At 43.4% G+C, this 18,320-nt stretch overlaps 1 protein-coding gene across 1 annotated transcript in view; it reads right to left on the bottom strand.

The window, feature by feature from the left end:
* The window catches only part of LOC105895748 (utrophin-like), a 32,982-nt gene that overhangs the window by 8,168 nt on the left and 6,494 nt on the right, over window positions 1-18,320 (bottom strand). The window contains exons 2-14 of the mRNA XM_031580940.2: window positions 17,430-17,551; window positions 17,146-17,296; window positions 13,056-13,176; window positions 12,584-12,828; window positions 11,812-11,940; window positions 10,808-10,874; window positions 8,901-8,961; window positions 8,061-8,122; window positions 6,027-6,101; window positions 4,671-4,872; window positions 4,274-4,359; window positions 2,827-2,984; window positions 438-604 (exon numbers count right to left, since the gene is read on the bottom strand). Coding sequence (XP_031436800.1) covers window positions 438-604; window positions 2,827-2,984; window positions 4,274-4,359; window positions 4,671-4,872; window positions 6,027-6,101; window positions 8,061-8,122; window positions 8,901-8,961; window positions 10,808-10,874; window positions 11,812-11,940; window positions 12,584-12,828; window positions 13,056-13,176; window positions 17,146-17,296; window positions 17,430-17,551 — 1,646 coding nt within the window. The remainder of the gene's footprint in view (window positions 1-437; window positions 605-2,826; window positions 2,985-4,273; window positions 4,360-4,670; window positions 4,873-6,026; window positions 6,102-8,060; window positions 8,123-8,900; window positions 8,962-10,807; window positions 10,875-11,811; window positions 11,941-12,583; window positions 12,829-13,055; window positions 13,177-17,145; window positions 17,297-17,429; window positions 17,552-18,320) is intronic.

The following is an 18,320-nucleotide window of genomic DNA, read 5'->3' as shown; positions in this document are numbered from 1 at the left end:
AATGTGAAACGTAATTGTTAATGATTAAAATATTCTCATATTTTTTTTTTTTTATAATTGTTTAAGGATGTCTGTAGAATTGACATGAACGCAATCGCCACGGTTTCTCACAAATTAAGCCCTTAAGAACTTTTTTTCTCCGTCTGTGACATTGCGCGCCCCCCGCCCCCCACTTTGAGAACCACTGCTTTATAGGATAAAGTACAAGTCAGTACAATGGTGAGTTGTATTTTTCATGCACTTAACATTCGTTTTTATGCCGGTCGCGTTATTTTATTTTTGCTGTATTTATCTGCCGGTCCGTGAAAATAATGCCTACCTTAAACCGGTCCGTGGTGCAAAAAAGGTTGGGGACCCCTGATCTAAAGAACCACCAGTGTCTGTGTTTATGTGATTAACTGTCCAATCAGGTCCAGGCTTTGCTGTGCAGGCTCTACCTGAAGCCCAGCATGGGGCACTCCCTGCACATGTTGCAGCGGGCCTGGTGCCGGGCGCTCTCTGCAGACACCACCCTGTGGAGCACTGGCAGCCACACCATCGCCTGAGGCTCCAGCTGCATCCAGTCCACAAACTGCTCCAGGTCGATCTCTCCATCACTGCCCACCTGCAGGGCACACGACTCACTGGGTATGTTTGGCGGTGAAGAGGAATAATGTCTTTATAAAACAAAGCACTGATAACACAAATGTAAGATTTTGGTCCATCTAAGTTGTTGAAAAAGGAAGCAGTGACGGATTATCTTCTGAGCTAGGCAGGTTAAACCAAAAGCGGTATACGCTGGTAGGTACATAGTTTGGACTTGTCTGTTTAACTCATAATGGCTTTGGCTTCGCCTACATGTGGTCAGTTATTCAGCTGTTCAGTGGAATTGCTGTGGTTAGCTTAGCATTGTACAGAGATAGTTGAGCCATTGCATCTTATCTTATATATTACTAGATATGTGTGTCAAGGAATTATCATCAGTCCTGTTGCAAACGTACATTTACATTTACATTTAGTCATTTAGCAGCCGCTTTTATCCAAAGCCACGTACAAGGGAGAGAACAATCAAGCGACGAGCAAAAGAGATACTATTTACATACTGACAGTAGTAGAACAATGCAGCAGATATGTTTGATTGCGGGTTTACATACCTATCTGAACATATCCGGTACACAACAAAAACATTATTGCTGTGATCAGATTGATTTGTGTACCCACCTGTTGCTAATCATACATATTTTGAACACAGCAATAGTTCTAGAAAGACCGTTTATCCATACGATGATTCACTTCATTCAATGGAATTAGTTAGATTTCCCCTGTTTTTTGTCTCAACTTCATTGTCAAAAGCCAGAGAAAACCCAATGGCCAATTTGTAGAAAAAACCTGACAAGTCCCACAGGCTGCTCATTATTTGTGAGCACGGCTGCAATTAACCTTTTCTGAAAACACCTGTTCTTGGCAGAAGCTTGATCGCCTCCCTCATTTCACGCACCAGAAATGTATAAAGAGCAACTCTAGAAAGACAGTTGAAGAAAACATAATAGCTTCTCGATATGCCTCACAGACGTGGTAAAACAACATTTGACACCGCACAGCTACTCCACTACTGGAGTGAACTAAAAACCTCCAAACTCAGGTTGTGTCCCTGGGTAACCTTGTTCACGAGAGGTTAGTGTAGGGGCCATTGCTAATTTTAACCCTGCGGTCTATCACACTGACGCAGGTCGTTCCCCTCTCTCCTAAAACTGCATTAAAACTGCTACTCCAGTTATGGATCAATTACAGGCGGGCTATAAAGAGCTTGGCTATCAGGAGGCTCCTCTTTCATTACATGCAACATTAAATGGAATGAGCCATGGTGTGGTGAGAGCAAGACACAGATAGAGATGTAGGGAGAGCAAAAAAGAGAGAAGGAGACAGGGAGAGGAGGACTGGCAGAGAGAGAATCAGGGGAAATGAAAGAAAGAGAGGAATGGTAGAGGGAGTCACAGAAGTGGCATACAGATAAGTTTTCTAGATATATAAATATTCCAAAATAGCCACCAAGGCGCGCTCTGACATGAGCACTTCATCAGAAGGCATTATGGGTAGAGCTGTGGGTAAATCATTGGGCGCCAAAAGCGGATGTGACTCCTCCTCCCTCCCCCTCCGTGTGGGTGTTGGGAGTTGTAGAGGGGACAGACTGTATGATTCTTACTCCTCCAAAAGGCTTACTTGCACTCTGTTTCATATTTACTTCAATTTAAAGCAATCGATTCATGGCAGAAATTATCTCCCGCTTTAACCCATAATGCCATTTTTAAGACCAAACAGAAAGCTGGCGACAGTTCACGCTCAAGAAAATAATGGTTGTAAAATGCTCTTAGATAGACCTGTAGACAGCACAAGAAATACGGCCCAATATATGCACTTTATCTAACTCAGGAGAATTCAGACAAACTGACTGGAAAATGGCTTTCTTCCAGAACTTTTTCATTTCATTATTAAGACCCTGAAAACATCTTGAGCTGATCTCAAGTGTCTCCCAGCAGACATCTTTTTTTTCTCACACAGTTGTTCACTTATATCTGATCCCAGCCTGTAAAAGGGTTGAAACCAAAGCCGGGATGTGTTCTCAACTGCAGACAGTCATAATATTTATATGGATTTACCCAGAGAGAAACTGAATCATTTATTCTTTTCTCTCTGAGACTGCCTGTACATCTGTCACCGGATCATCCCAGTGGAGAAGCAGCATGTTCCATGCCTATCAGAGGCTCTGAGCCCTACTTGTGATGCTGCTGGTGTAAATCACAATGCCATGGAGTGACCCATCGAGGGTCCCCAGTGCTCAGGCTTTACCAGCTGGAGGCAGCTGCGGACGCTGGGCTCCACGTTGCCCTCGCCGAAGGCGGAGGCCTCGTCCAGCTGCTGTGGGATCTGGAGGGAGGCACTCAGGAGCAGGGCCAGCCCTCGCTGGTCACATGACTCCCCCGGGGGCACCACCTGACAGAAGAGGTCTGGAGGGAGGGGTCAGAGGAGGGTCAGAGGTGGGGGGGTCATCCGCCTGACAGCAGGTGTTTGTGATAATAACTTTTATTCCCATGGCAGGAATAGTAATGGTGAAATCATGCCAAATACTAATACCAAAATATAATAATAAAAACAAGGTGACACAGGTGAAAACCCCAATTAAGTAACAAATAAATACAGGTATAAAACCCAAACACAGAATGAATGAGAGTGACGGTGACAAGTCTCCCTTGGTAGCTTAAGTATTTAATAGGCTAACTGTGAGGAGTCTTAAGACAGTTAGAAGGCTGGCTGTATCTCTCAGATTCTAAGCAGTGCTGAAGCTCCATATAAAATACTTGAATCCCAGTAAAACTTGTGTGCTAATGCTGGATGGAATGTTAATGTGCACCACCACAAAAAAAAACAGACAGAGCACCCAAATTTGTATTATTTTTTGTTTGGCAAACTAGTGCATAAACCTTTAGTATGAACCAAACAGTCTTTGGAGAAGATGTGGTATTTTAGAGTGAAAGTTAAAACATCAGTGGAAAGTGATACGTCCCTGTCAACAGCGAGATGACTGAAAAGTTCCATAGATAAATAAAAGACTACTCCTTTTAACAGCTGATCTCCCTGGGGCACTCCTGGTTGCACATCACTTGGCCACTGATGCTCAGTTTTGTACCCAACCCATCTGTCCACAGGCAATTTTGATGTTATCTAATCCATGCGTGGTTGTTTTGCATGGCTGTTGGCAAAATGTATGCACTTTCTGACTTTGTCATTTAGTGCTTTAGGCACTTTTGGGATGATTTGGAAGCGTTTGGAACTCATTGCCTCTCTAATGGTCATGAGCACACAGTTGCAATGGAGGGAAAATTGGTTGGAAAGTAAAAGACTAATTTGCATGGTGATGTAAAACATTGAAGCTAAATTTGGCATTTCAGCACTGATTTGAACCAGAGAAATACAAGGTGTGTGACACAGACACACACAGACACACACAGACACACACAGACACACACAGACACTCCTTGTATTTCTCTGAGAAATACAACCCATCTAAATACATTCTGAATATTTCCTATAACTCAACAGGCAGCCATGGGCTCAATACTAAGTATACTATGAAAACGTACCCTAGGTTTGGATAAAAGCACACCTAGGTTTTCACTGTGGCTCATCTCTACTGCTGTATTCTATGTCTACATTAGACATAGTCTATTGATTTTTGTCACCATGCAAGACCAAACAGACATGCTATGAATTCCAAGGGTTGCATTAAAGAGCTTACATTTGTACTTATCCTCCAGGTGTCCTTTGGAGAGCGAGAGAAGTCCAATCTTCATGGAGAGCGCCCGCACCTTCCCACTTCTTCCTCTGTTGAGAAAAATGACCCCATGAAACCATCCAAAGCTTTTGTTAAACGGGCACTCCATCTTGTTTTATGAGGATTGGGTTTATCCTGTGGAACATCTTTTTTTTTTCATCAAGGTGCCCTTTAAAATGCAAGCCACAGAGAGAAGCTGCATAATTCATATGCAACAAGTCTGACACAATAGCCTTTTGGCAGCAGACCCAAACCATACATTACACTAGAGCCATAGACATGGGTGCATTATGAACATGGGTGTTATAGATGGGCATTCCAGCCCGGTATATCTAAGTGTCAAAAGCAGAGGAGTACATACGTGTCGTAGACGTTTAGGAGCCAGTTTAGACACATATCCACACATAGAGGTGTGTTGACAAGGTCTGGGTGCTGCTGTTCAAGTCTGTTGTAGATGGACCCCAGGCAGCTCACAATATCAGCTATTTCCAGGAGCTCTCCATTCTGGGTCAGCTGTTGCTGATCAAAGACACTTTGGGCCAATCCCAGGTCTAAAAGGTCCACTGCAAACACAGACACACACACACACACACCTAATTCACCACAAAAATCTAATTTTCTCTCCTTTTTCTCCACCTCCTCAGGGACCTTCCCTTAATGACATTCACTCAACGCATATTAATGAAAGCTATCCGAGCATGACCCAATCAGGACCGGTGCAATGATGGTGCCCGCGTGGAGAAGGCTGAATGGATGAATCCTCATTTCCTCTCTGAGTTCCCCCGTGTTCACTAATTAAAAAGTCCTGTTTGGCTGTCTCGGCTAGGACTCCATAATGTGACAGCGCTCTGGCTTGCCGTGTCCAGCTGCCAGCTGCTAAGATTTTTGACGGAGGGCTGAAGGGGAACGCCAGCGAATAATGGATAAGGAGGACGTGTAGGGGTGAGAGATGTGTGGTTGTGTGGATGTTTGGGGGGTGGGAGGTCACAGGGAGGTCATGGGGATTACACCATAACACTCTAAGCCCATGGACTTGTGAAGCTCATTTAACTATCTATCACTCTTCAACACCATTATACCAGTTTATCTAAATACAAGAGCTCCAATCTAAAGGGACCTTTACCATGTAAAAATACACAAACTGATGTTACGTTCATTTGGCTTTCTTTTTATGACAAAATATTGTATTCCCATAACTCTTTGGAACAATTATGTAAAGTCAGTAATAATTAAGTCAAGAGAAAATCTTAATTAGCTATGTAGCTCTGTGCTCGCTGTGATTTCCCTGCAAACCCCAAACCCCCATCTCTCTCTCTCTCTCTCTCTCTCTCTCTCTCTCTCTCTCTCTCTCTCTCTCTCTCTCTCTCTCTCTCTCTCTCCCTCCCTAGTGTGACTGCCTCACCAAGGGTGCTGACTGAGTTGTTTCTCACCCACTAAAGTGATTTGCAGGGACTCACCATGGCTAATGGAGGCTGCTCCTCTTCATTATGCGCCAAATGCTTCTTCATATTTTTGCTACAAGAATTGTGTGCCCCGCCACGCGCCACTGTTAATCTGGGCACAGGATTCATTGTGAAGCCTATGTGCAGCTGCGTGATCCTTGTCGTGACCGACCCCTCTACCTCTATCAACCCCTGTTTTAAATCATTGCCCATATTGATCGTGATGCAAGTTGTTTTATTTGCTCCAGAGAGTATAGCGGGGAGGCATCACTTACAGCACAGGGCCTTCTGCAGTCTTCGTGTCTTCATTGCTGTGCGGTAGGCGGAGAACCTCACGTGGTTCAGATCCGCTGGAAGGCAACGGCACATGGAAGGTACACACAGAACAATGACACATCTTTGTTTACTGTACATTTCTAGAATTAAAGAATGAGAATGTTTACTTGCTGTCAAAAGCTTGAAATGTTGCCAAAACCAACAACAAAAAATACAAGGAATCCTGAAAACAATCCATTAATCATGCATCTATATTTATTTCTGGCATGGGGGAATACATACAAAGAAAATTCTATATGAAAATTGCCTCCCTATTTTGTTTTGTTTTTCTTAAAATGTAAAATGGATTAAGTGATAGAGTCTGGTAACCAGAAGGATGACCCCTAGATGAAGCTATATGGATCTGGACGTGGTCCAGTCTGTCAGGGTTGGCTTTGTAGTCTCTAAAGAAGAGAAATTACTGCTACAATAGCTAGCAGCATGGCATGTTGAGTTTTTATTTCCAGACAGGTCTCTTTCTAAAATGTAAACACAATGCATTTGGAGAAGTGGAATACTCATTTAGTAAACACCAAATCTATGACACATTTCACTCCCTTCCTCTGAACTCTTCTCTGGATATCACCCAAAAGAACAGAGAACTGTATTAACATGCTCTCTGAATCCTGTTGCATGAGCTAAACACCATCATTTTCTTGGCAGACCCTTCACTCATTCGATTCACAGTAAAAGGACTTTCATCTCTTGTTTATGTATATTGTAGCCACTTTGTGTGACATGCTGACAACTTAATCATCAATATTGGGACACAGTTCATTTCATATGTCAGGATTATCCCCATCACTGAGCACTCCCATTACGCCCCCCAGGCGACTGCAGTCGCTGGATTTGGTTTCTAAAAATGAGCGACTGCGTGGGGTGAGGTCATCATCCCTGCTGCAGAGATGTCTGACAACTAAGAGCAGCACAGAGCCAGCCGTGAGGTGGCGCTGGCGATGGCAGGTGACATGACATATGACAGTAGTGGGGAGAAGATAAACTAAAGATGTTTTAAGCACTCTAGTCTCTCAGAGCCAGATGCCTGCTACAGCACACACACAACATGTTACAATGGGGGGGTGTTGTGGAGTTGTTGATGCAGTTGTGGGTGTGATGCATTTGAAACATTCCAAACCAATTTCACACTGCTCGAAGGAGGAGTTCAAAGTAGTGGTGCAGATTTGAATAGAAAACAGTAAAAGTGATTGATGCTTTGTCACGTGGGCAAGATTTAGGACGAATAGCAGCCATTTTCTCAATGGCTCTCATGGTGGTATTCAATACAACATTAGCAAAGGATGGGTCTCCATACTGGGTTCTGTCTTTATGAAGCACTAGATTTATGTCTGGCCCTGTGAGACTTAAATCACCCCAAAACAATTCAGACACTCAATGTATAGAACCAGTTTTCCTTTTGACAACGTTGAGTCATTTGAATGTTCACAAAACGTATGAATTTATATTTAAGATATGGACTTATCCTTTTTAAAAACAATGCTACCCTGATTCATTAAGGTGTGGAGCTCTAAAGAGAGCAGAACTTTGGATTCACTGTAAGTGTACCTAATTTAAATGCAGGTAGCAGAATAGGTGATGTAGTGAGGAGACAGAGCCATAGGCAAAATAGCGGTCTGCCAGCCCACCAATCGGTTGTTGAGTAGTAGTTGGCATGGAACAAGCAAAAACTGAGGCCACACCAGCATCCTTAATGTGAGGGCTGGCACACTGCTTAAAAGAGAGGCTGTCCCCAACCTCATTTAAAGTTTAAAGGCTGTACATGGAAGACCATGCTCTGGCATAGTATGAGAATCCAAGCTTTAAAACAGATCCAGTGACAGACCTTTGATATTTGAAATTGATAAAATGAATAGTTTAACAGTTTAAACATTCCCATACAAAGTCAGAAAATGAATTATTACACTGTTGAGGTTGAGTTAGTGTTCTTCAAAGATGTATGACCTCATATTTGTTTATGTTGATTTTAATGGGCTTACCCATGGTGTGGAAAAGCTGTGTCACTTTTGGATGGTCCCAAGTGGTGGTCTGCATCTCATGACTGGCAAGAGGTACAGTAACAGGAACAAAAACAGTAAATGGAAAAGAAATGATAATAATATGTAGGTTTGTAGATATTTCATTTAGATTGTTTTACACTGTTCCAACATCATAAGTTCTAATATCTGGAATACAAATAATATTTACATCTTACATAAAAGAAACTAAGCTTATATGCAAGACAATGATAGGTGAATGTGGTGACTTTCTTAATTTTTTTTATATCTCATTGTGATTCGGTGTATCATTTACTTTGCCTAAATGCCTTCATCCACTAAATAAAAAAGATGCTTTATAATGTTTTAGTGGACTGCATTGTCATTTATGGACACTGGCTAAAAGCAATCGTTGGGGAAAATAACAGCGGTGCTGTAAATTAGGGGCATGGGCTGGGCTGCTGCTGAAGCGAGATTTATATTTTACTGAACCCAAACCCCACATGGCTGGGCACTCTGTCTCTTCAGCTAGGAGTCATCCTGATCCCTGATTAACCCTCAGTTTTAATGCCTCTGAGATGAGTCAACCATTTTACAATGCACATAAAAAACATCGCTCACACCCAATATATGCCTTCATAAAACATCACGCACGTTGGTGGGCCAAGTTTTGTTGTATGTTTTGTTTTCCACAGTAAAAGCCGTTTTACTCAAAGCCCCGTGGGTTAATGACAGCAGTGACACAGCAAAACACAGTGGCTGCCCTGGCTGATGCTGTAATCCTCCGTCCTGGGCAGCAGCACAAGGAGATGGATGATAGAGAGGACAAAGGTAAGAACTCACTTGATGTAATATGGAACGTTGTTCTGGGTGACTGCCCGTTGCCATGGGAACTGCACCGAAGCTGTAAAAAGAGAGGAAGCATTTATGAGTATTTATGGAACAAACAGGAAGTGCCTCTTAATATTAGGGGGTCCATTCCACTCCTGAATATTCTCCAAAAACACACTCAGACTTTCAATCCATATTTACATTTTAGGGAACCGCCATGTTGTGCATTTCAGCTAATAACAACAGCTCATTGAACCCATGATTTGACTCAAGGGGGCAACTCTAAAAAATGTTGTGAAGATACCCTGTGAGGAAGGAAGCACTGTGAATCTCAATAATGGACATGCAGGTTCCTGATTTTTGGCCAGGGTCTCATAAAGTCGGCTTATCAGAGGACCTCTCTCTGAGGTTCTCACAACAAAGGACTTGCACTGTATACTGTGGCAACAAGCCTTGTTGTCTTAAGGAATCAGTACCATTGGCTTGGGTTGTAGCAAATGCATGGGAATGGAGGTTGAGGTAAATAACCAGCCATTTAAAGACATTAAGAGCCCTTCTGCTCTTTAGCTCTTCTTCTCCTCTCCTCTCTCTCTTTCCCCCTCTCCGCCACCCCAATCAGAGGCTGGCTGCTTCTTCTCTGTCTCTCCTACCTTCTCCTTTATCTCTCACCTATCCATCCCTTTATCTTATCTCACTCTCTCATTTTGGGCTTGTTTTAAGGTGCCCAAAATGAGATGTATTTAGGTTTATGTGGTTTAATTGGCAACTATTATATTTAACAATTGGCAACCATTTCATTTAAGACTACTGACATTGTTTATGGTTGTTAGCAGCATTTTAGCTTTCTATCTTATATTCAATCTGGTCTGTGCAATTAAGTTTACCGTTTATTATAAACTGTTCATTCATACAAATGCCTCTTTGCCATGCCTTTACCTATTTAATATCTAGCCAAATGTTTCATAGTGTATAGTAATGTTACAAATAACAGTATAATTTAATGGAGTCAGATGATTTGTGATCCACTTTAACTTCTAGCATAATTATTTCCATTGGTAATCATAACTTTACAGTTGTTACAATGGACGTGACGAAACTACCATTTACAATCCCAACATGCATCTCTGCCTGCAAGCGAGCACCCAAAGATGTCACTCACAGGTGTGATGTCACTTCAAAAACAAGGAGACTGAGGGGAAAGCAGGGAGAACATATGGCCTGTGGGCATCATAAGATGGTAGCATTAAGCTAAACTGCATCCCCATAACTGGTGACTTAATAATTAAGTTCTTTACTGTTTCCAGGTCAGATCAACAGTCCTCACTGACAAGATATGATGGCTGTTCCCATGGGGACTTATCTGGCCTGGAGCCTGTCTGGTTTACTGTGCCGTTCACCCACTGTGTTGGAGAGTATTGATTGGTTCTCACATGCCGAGAATCTGTATGCACAACACCCAACACTGTCTAATCAATCTGCCTGTCATGTCGTTGGGCGGGCCTTGAGTAAACAGAGGACATGCGTCATTTCATTTCTGAGGAGAAAATCTAACCACTGGTCCATTACAAACACTGTGCTGCCAACATCAAAGAGACTTCCTGCACTCCAGTGGCAAAAGGAGAGTGCTTAACCATTAGATATTAGCCTGCATCAGCATAGCTGCATCTGTTATCTGCAGATGTTCACACTTGAACCTGAAATTCTCCTCTTTAAAACCCACACCGGCAAATTTAATGAAGTTTTAAATATTGAATCATGATAAAGATACATTTAAATATGTAATGATTTAAAATGTTTAATTAGTTGATTGAGTTATTTAGTAAATAGAATTAAATATTCAAGTAGTACTTAATATTAATTCAAATTCACAGGGGTAAATCAGGATTAAAAAAACTTGGCATGACAGTAGTTCTGCTTACTGGACAGGAACTCCTGGGACAGGGGTGTCGCCTGCAGTGGCCTGATGGATCCATTTCCAGTTTCCCCCTGATGGCAGTCAAGGAGAGACAGAAATTACTTTCTAAATCCTCAGCAGATGTCAGCAGAGGCCACGGCACACACAAAGGAACAAATCCTGTCATGGTCTGCTGAAAACAATGGTTCTAGAGTTAACCCAGAAGACAAAAGAGCTGCATTCGAAATGACTATCATCAGCTGGAAGGGAGAGGGGGAGGCTGAAAGGTTGAAAGTGAAGATGATGAATGCTGTTTATGCAGGGAGGTGAAGGCTAACCTCAGAGGTATCCGTGATGAGACAGCCAGACACCTCCGATCGACCAGACAGGACCCATCAGAATGTAGGTCAGGTAAAAAAAAAACTCCCTCCTCGTGCAATGGAGGGGTCAGGGAGTCATCACCGCAGTAATGTTACAAACACCACCAACCAGTTGACCACACAGTGGTTCTGTCATCCAGTTCACGCAGTGTACGTTCTTTCAAAATCAGCCAATCAAAACCACAAGAATTTATGCTTGAAGTCGTTCTGTCAGGCCGAGAGGCCCTGGGGACAGAGGTGGGTTTGTGTGGTGCTGTGGGGCTAAGTGATCTCAGGGGAGCCACACAAGGGGGTGGGGAGGGGGTGTTAAAAAACGAAAACACAAGACTGAACGATCGCTGTCCTCCAAACTCCCAAATCAATGGAGAAGGTCGTCGTGCTGCGCCAGCCAATTCTCAAAGGGCCGTCTGAGCTACATGCTCATCAAAACTGCCAGACAAGGGCATTAAAGAATGTACACACTAGGAAACAATGGGCGACCCTCTGCGCCCAGACATAACTCTGAGATTTTAAAGCAATCGATGCTTTCACCTCAAACTATACAGTCACAGGGGCATACATGAACAGGACGGGGCCAATTATCCTCTACAAAGATGCTGTGTCCTAAGGGGACTCTCAATGATCAATGGGTGAATACAGATGTCCTCACCGGAAGGACCTTCCAGCGTGTGCTGAGGTTGTGCAGTTCAATAGACGTCCATGGAGTCAGTTGAATAGTAAATGCTGGATTCTTCCTCACTGCTTGCATAACAAGGGGGTCAGTGCTCTGTACACATCCCTTGAAAGACAGAAAGCGACAAGCAATGTCATTTTCAACAGAATTAGCCACTGGCACACATTATAACTTTCTACTCCTAAACTACCTACATTTGGTCAATCTGAATTATCTGCAGTGTCTTTGAGTAGCTTCAGGCTGGCCCAGAAAATGTCACCGTTGATTTTAATTCAGTCTGTCAGTTGGCAGTCATTGTACCATTGCCAGTACCAATGACAAGGGAAACAAGGACTTTATTAATCTCTGTAACATCAAATAGCAGTGTGCTTCAGTTTACCTTTTCCTGCCTTTGTAATGCAGTTTGTGTATGGTGACTCAGCGCACGCATGAATCTCTGCCTTTACTCTAATGTTATGACTTTGTAAATGTTCCACAGCCGCTTTGGTTCTGAACACAACTCTTATTTAAGAACTTATACAGTATTTTAAGGAGAGATAAGATTTTTTCATATCTCTTTTTGGTCTTGCCAGACAAACATTTTAATAACAGTCGTAATTGTAATCCAAGGAAAAAATCAGGGGGTTATTTTATCATAATTATTTACCTTATTAGGGTGACCTTGATGAATTTTGATTTATAATTATTTACTCTTCTTGAACTTATGACAGATGATTGATGAAAGCCTGTTCTATGTCTTTGAACTCACAGTGGACTGTTCACAGTGTTCCGGTTTCGGGTCAGTTGGTGTGACCCTCACGGGGTGACCCTCTCCCCCTGCCTCCTCGCCCTCCGTCAGGCTCTGCTGCAGCCGGTCTACAGCATCCTGGAGCTCCTGGAGCCTGCCCAGAGCCCAGTGCAGCTGCTGCTGCCAGCCCTGCTCCAGCGAGGCCTCTTGCTCCTGCACTGCCCTGGTTGGCCACTGGGGGCGCTCTTCATCAACAACATCTGCAGCTAGGGGCAAAGAGGTGGTGGGAAAGGAGAACAAGGAAGATTCTGTAAACAGTTGCTAAAGTAGTTGTTGGCCAACTAACCCTACCCTTGGATCCCTGATATCTCTCTCTCTTCTTGTCTATGGTACAGCCTTGAGATATTCTTCTTTCTTAAAGACATGTTTATGATTGAAGGCGATGGTGTGTGTTGGAAGGACAGCAAGAGAGAGGCAGGGCAGATGGTCACACCTGGGCTCGACTGGCTCCTGGTTTGTGGTCCCTCCTCAGGCTGTGTGGGCAACGCAGTTAGAGACAACCACACCTGGTCTCTCGAGCTGTCGGTCTCCTGATCTCTCGGAATGAGTGAACTCTACACACACACACAAACACACACAGAGAGAGAGAGAGAGGTTAGTGCTTTGAAGTTAATTCAGTTTCACTGGTATTTACTGGCATTAACCACAGTCGGGTCCACATGATTTCTAAAAATGCATTTCAATTATTTGTGTAAATGGCACTGACTGTATTACGAAAGGTCACGCGGGATTAATCATTCCAATTTCTCTGACAGGCAACCAGGTTGTGCATGAAAAACAACTGAAGTTTACATCTCAAAGGAACCGAGCGCACTTTCCCAGGGGAATACTGCTTGCTCATGGTCTTAGCATACAAACTCCCTCAGGTCTGCCTCACTTTGCAGACAAATACATCACCTCATTCATTTCAAGGGGGAAAAAAACGGCCTGATGTTTGGGCTCTCTGGACAACAAAATAAATCTCTATGCAAATAAGCTAGAGCAGACGTTTATGCCTGAAAGATAAAAGAGGTTCCTTAACAGACAAACAAAGGTAATGGCTGGTAAACTAAGAGAAACACAAATAAAGTTTTCCAAAGAAGCCCAATTCAAAACACGTCTTTGAATTCAGCTGACCTTGACATTGCAAAGCAGCTTTTTGAAAGAGCTTGTGGCTTGGTTTTAGTTTATGGACAGCATCAGGGACTACTTTGATAATATTCCCTCTCTGTATGTGTGTGCTTTTCTGATAAGACACAACATTGCTGATAAAATCAAATTTGGACAGAGCAATTGGGAACTCCTGGAAGATTTAGGAGAGGAGCTGAAGCATCGCTTACAGTGGTGTCTCTGAGGCAGGGTCAGCAGTTTCTCTCAGACAGGTGGTCCAAGGGGATTTAAAGTTTTGCACTCACCATGCAGACCACACTACATTTTTCATCACAGAGAGCTGCCAGAAATGACTCCAGTGGACTTGCGGTGTAAATGCCTGAACTTTCAATGGATAATTCCATCATTTTGTGTTTTACTGGTGATAATCAAGGGGAAGACTTGAGTTCCATAAGCAGTATTTGTCCCAGTCTCTGGGTTCAGTTTAGTCGCGATCTGCTGAATAGAATAGACACAGCAGATGGTAACCACAGTAACTGAGCATCTCAGAATCTCTCACCATGGGTCAAAAATGCTAGAGGCTGGAGCTCGTTAGGAATGCTCCACACATATTTGGCTGTTTGCTGAGGATGTGGTGATGGAATCCTCTGAACACCTGACCTTTCCTCAGCTCCAGTGCACTGCACTTCCTCTTCTCTCCTGCTACTCCACTCTACTTGTGATAGAACCCAAAATAGCTATTCTTCTGTTATTTTGGATCTTCTTATTCTGTACCTCATACCCCTGGATGTGTACTCTGTCTGTCTCACTGAGACCTGAACCATTGGCAAAAGAACCCCTTCACCCCAGATAGCCTCTCTCCTGCTATCAACCTTTGGCCTCTGTTCTCACCCCTCCATCTCACTGTCTCCCCTCCCTTCCTGCCATCACCTATAGGGTGTGGTCTCAACCCCCCCCCCCCCCCCCACCTGTATTCTACCTGACTGAATGGTATAAATGCCAAGATATTCTACAATCAGGTAGAGGGGATATCCACGCTGAAATAAACTCCAGAAATCCTGACTGCGTCTTCCGGTCTGTTCTTTAAGTTTGTTGTGCTCATTTAGATTCTATCACTTGTGAATGAGTAATACAGTAGCCTACAACTGGTAAAGCAAGATGCTGAATGACAACATTAACTGTTAAATTCCCAAGGGTACATTGGTCTTAATTAACTGGCACCTAAAGGAATGTACACCTTGCAAACACCACCAACAGCCCAGTTGGTACCGCTAAAAGCTTGCTAACATACTAGATAGTGTCTTTGTGATGCTGTAAAAGCTTTGCTTACATCACTGGAACATGGAACACTGGACGGCTAGTGGAAATGACAGGTGTGTTGATCTGTCCTTCACTTAGTCTTATATCATCACAATGGGGGCGCGGCTGACCCAGGTTCCATTCCTCATTGCTGCAGGTTGTCAGTACATTGCTTTGCATACAAGTGTCGGCTGAATACCTGACCTTCATCTTTAAAAATGAATTTGAAGGGGATACCAAAACTAGTTGTCTGCAAAAGTGGCAAATTGTTGCATAGTGTTCTTTTAGTCATAGACGACTACCAGTTACCGATGATATCCATTAAACAGACAGTTGCATTTCCACAGTATCACTTCTCAGGGAGTTCTTCTTTTACACACCAGTCATGTCAAGTGGTATTTGCATTTGTAGCCATTTGAATTTCTGACACTTTTGTTCCACACGCTCTGCCAGACCACATTATGATCAGCAGTTGCCATCAGCAAATGAGATCTCTGCCACAGTCCACAGTGAGAACCTAAGCATAGTCGGTCATCCCCTAGTTTCAAGCCTGCGTGTTCTGAGGTTTCCTCACGAATTTCTATATAACTCAAACAAGATAGGATATGAATAGCCCTCTTTACACCTTCATACTTTCAGATGTTCCCACCCAGAAGTTGGCCTCTTTTGTATTAACTCTTCTAGTTGCAAACAGCTTGCAGCTGTAATTGAAGTGAATTTAAGAGGGTAGGCAGCTAAATCAATACATACATTACAAGCAAACGTATTCAAAATGCTCAGTTTTGGGAATATAAATTCAATTTGTGCACACAACAGTTTGTGCATGAGAGTCAAACTTCCAGTAACCTACTGAGTTCTCTGTACTTGCATCTGGAAAGGGGAGGAGATGGAAAAGGTTACATGGCCTCAGCACTCTGTCCCTAAGGTGGATCAGAAACGAGGTTCCCACCTGCATCATAAGCAGTGTATTCCCCAACCATTTACTTCACTATTTTTTTTCCACAGCCTGGCAGCTGGAAGATAATCCCAGCTCCACTCAACCAGCGGAGTGACAATCTCAGCCTACAGACAAATTCACGACAGCTCTTTGAGGTTCTTAATAACCTTGAAGACTTTTTCTTGAAGACTCTATTTTAACTAATGGTGGGGTTTTTCATATGACTAGAGACAATTTTCATGTATTAAGGCTATTCCTTAAGATGAGAACTAAAAGAAGATTCAAAGAGAATGGCTGCAAAGAAATGCTTAGACTGTGCATTCAGCGGAAAAATGTATCAGTAAAAGTCTGATGAACACAAATTGAAATGGAGATGTATAAAGGCTGACATATCTATCAGGAAGGCAGCCAACACCTGAGAGAGTCACTGGGTTTGAGATGGAGCTCTGGGTTTATGTTCCTTTTGTGATCCCTCAGCCGCAGTTCAATACCATCCAGTAAATTCATTTGCTTAAAAGGGAAGCAAACCTCCTGGTGATTACCAGCTGCTGCTTTTAAGAAAATCAGAAACAGAGATCAGTCAATGCGGTATTAGCCCACCGAATTAAACATCTGGGGAAAAATATGATTTAGCAAAAGATTGGTTGTATTGTAACACAGGCAATTTGATTTATTGCAATACTCGCAGTTCAGTTATACTGGAAATGTTGTAAATAACTGTTATTCCTTGGCATCCCTTTGTGACTGTGTGCGTTAAAGAATTGCCTCAGAGCCAAAAATGCCTTTTACTCTTTTGGCAATTGGATGGAGGAGTGTTCATTGTTTGCCTTGCATCAGAGCGCTTACCAGAAGGGCTGTGGGAAGCTAAGAGCACTCAGAGTAGAGAGAACTACCTCTGCAGTAGAAGTGGATATTGACTTGTGTAATGATCAGCACTGAAATTATATTAGCATGACATTAGCATGTTAAATAACATCTCAGGGCATTAATGGTGTGCTTACCGCTTAATCACTGAAGCATTAAGGACTCATTTTCACTTCACTTCAGCGTTCTGCTTACACCGGCCTTTTTGTAAAAGTATGATTTCATTGCACCAGTGGTTGTTCATTTCTTCCATTCCCTCCCCACCTGAAACAAAACATCTTCCTTTTCTCCTCATTGCCCTTGTGCTGTAGTCTGCTCACACCAGAACACTGACCTTGCCGTGGTCCTGCTGCTGGCCTGGAGCAGTCTCACCCGACGGTCTCTGACCAATCAGCTCCTCGTCCTTCTGCTTCAGCCACGACCAAAGCTCCTCAAGAACGGCCATCAGTCCCGCCCACTTCTCCACACCACCTTCCAGATGCACTCTGGGAAACAGTAACGGTCACTCAGAGTCTCTTTCCGAATCAATGAGGAGAATATTATTACCAGAGGTCAAGTTCCAAGGAAGGAACAAGATCCCCTGCAGGAGTGGAGAAACCTTTGCATATATGAGCATACCTGCTGCTGGAGGTGCTGTCCTTGCATCCATCTTCTGGCTGTTGTGGGCTGGTGTGCCTCTGCAGGTTACTCAGTCCCTCCTTGATGAGGTCATCATGAGCGTCCATCTCAGCTTCGATGTCCTGAGAACAATGAGGGTAGCTGGTTGAGACTGTGTTAAACACACCGCGTAGAGTCATTAATAACATGCACTTCAGAACATAAATAACAGATGCACTTATCCACCACCACACAGAGAGAAAGAGAGAGAGAGAGGGAGAGAGAGAGAGAGAGATAGACAGAGAGAGAGACAGAGAGGAGCTGGAGTGTAGAGCTCAGAGGCCAATGTCCCTGTCTAGCCACATGTCTTTCATTTCAAGAGAAAACCTGAATGGAGCACAAGGTGTATCCCTGTCTGGCTCTCTGGGAGAGATGAGTGATTTCCAGTTAGTGTCTCTGAATGACAGGTGTCATAATGTCTGCAATTCTGTTAGGGTGACTGTGGAGCAGTTGGTGTGAAAGCCGTATGTCTGTCAGCATAACCCACCTCTGTGTGTGTGTGTGTGTGTGTGTGTGTGTGTGTGTGTGTGTGTGTGTGTGTGTGTGTGTGTGTGTGTGTCTAGATCTGATTTTCTCAGATGAGGAGGACGTTTCTCGGCAGGGTCTGAGCTGGCCATAAATGGTTGTCTGAATGGTTGTCTGGCCCCGGAGTGCTGACGTTTCATTTGCATTTATTTAAAGGGAGCAGCAGCAACCGGTGCCGATACTGACACAGGACAGCCTGGGGGAGAAAAAGAACAAGGGATCGATACCACCCAAAGTGAGTTATCCTGGAATCTTTCTCAAGTTCAGCGAGTGCAATTAGCGCATATTCATCTCATTTACGAGCCACAAAACTGAACTTTGTCTCCT

Source organism: Clupea harengus, chromosome 14 (assembly GCF_900700415.2).
Source record: "Clupea harengus chromosome 14, Ch_v2.0.2, whole genome shotgun sequence".
In the NCBI taxonomy this organism is placed as follows: domain Eukaryota; kingdom Metazoa; phylum Chordata; class Actinopteri; order Clupeiformes; family Clupeidae; genus Clupea; species Clupea harengus.
Note: the sequence above shows the minus strand (reverse complement) of the source record. Positions and strands in the feature narration are given on the sequence as shown.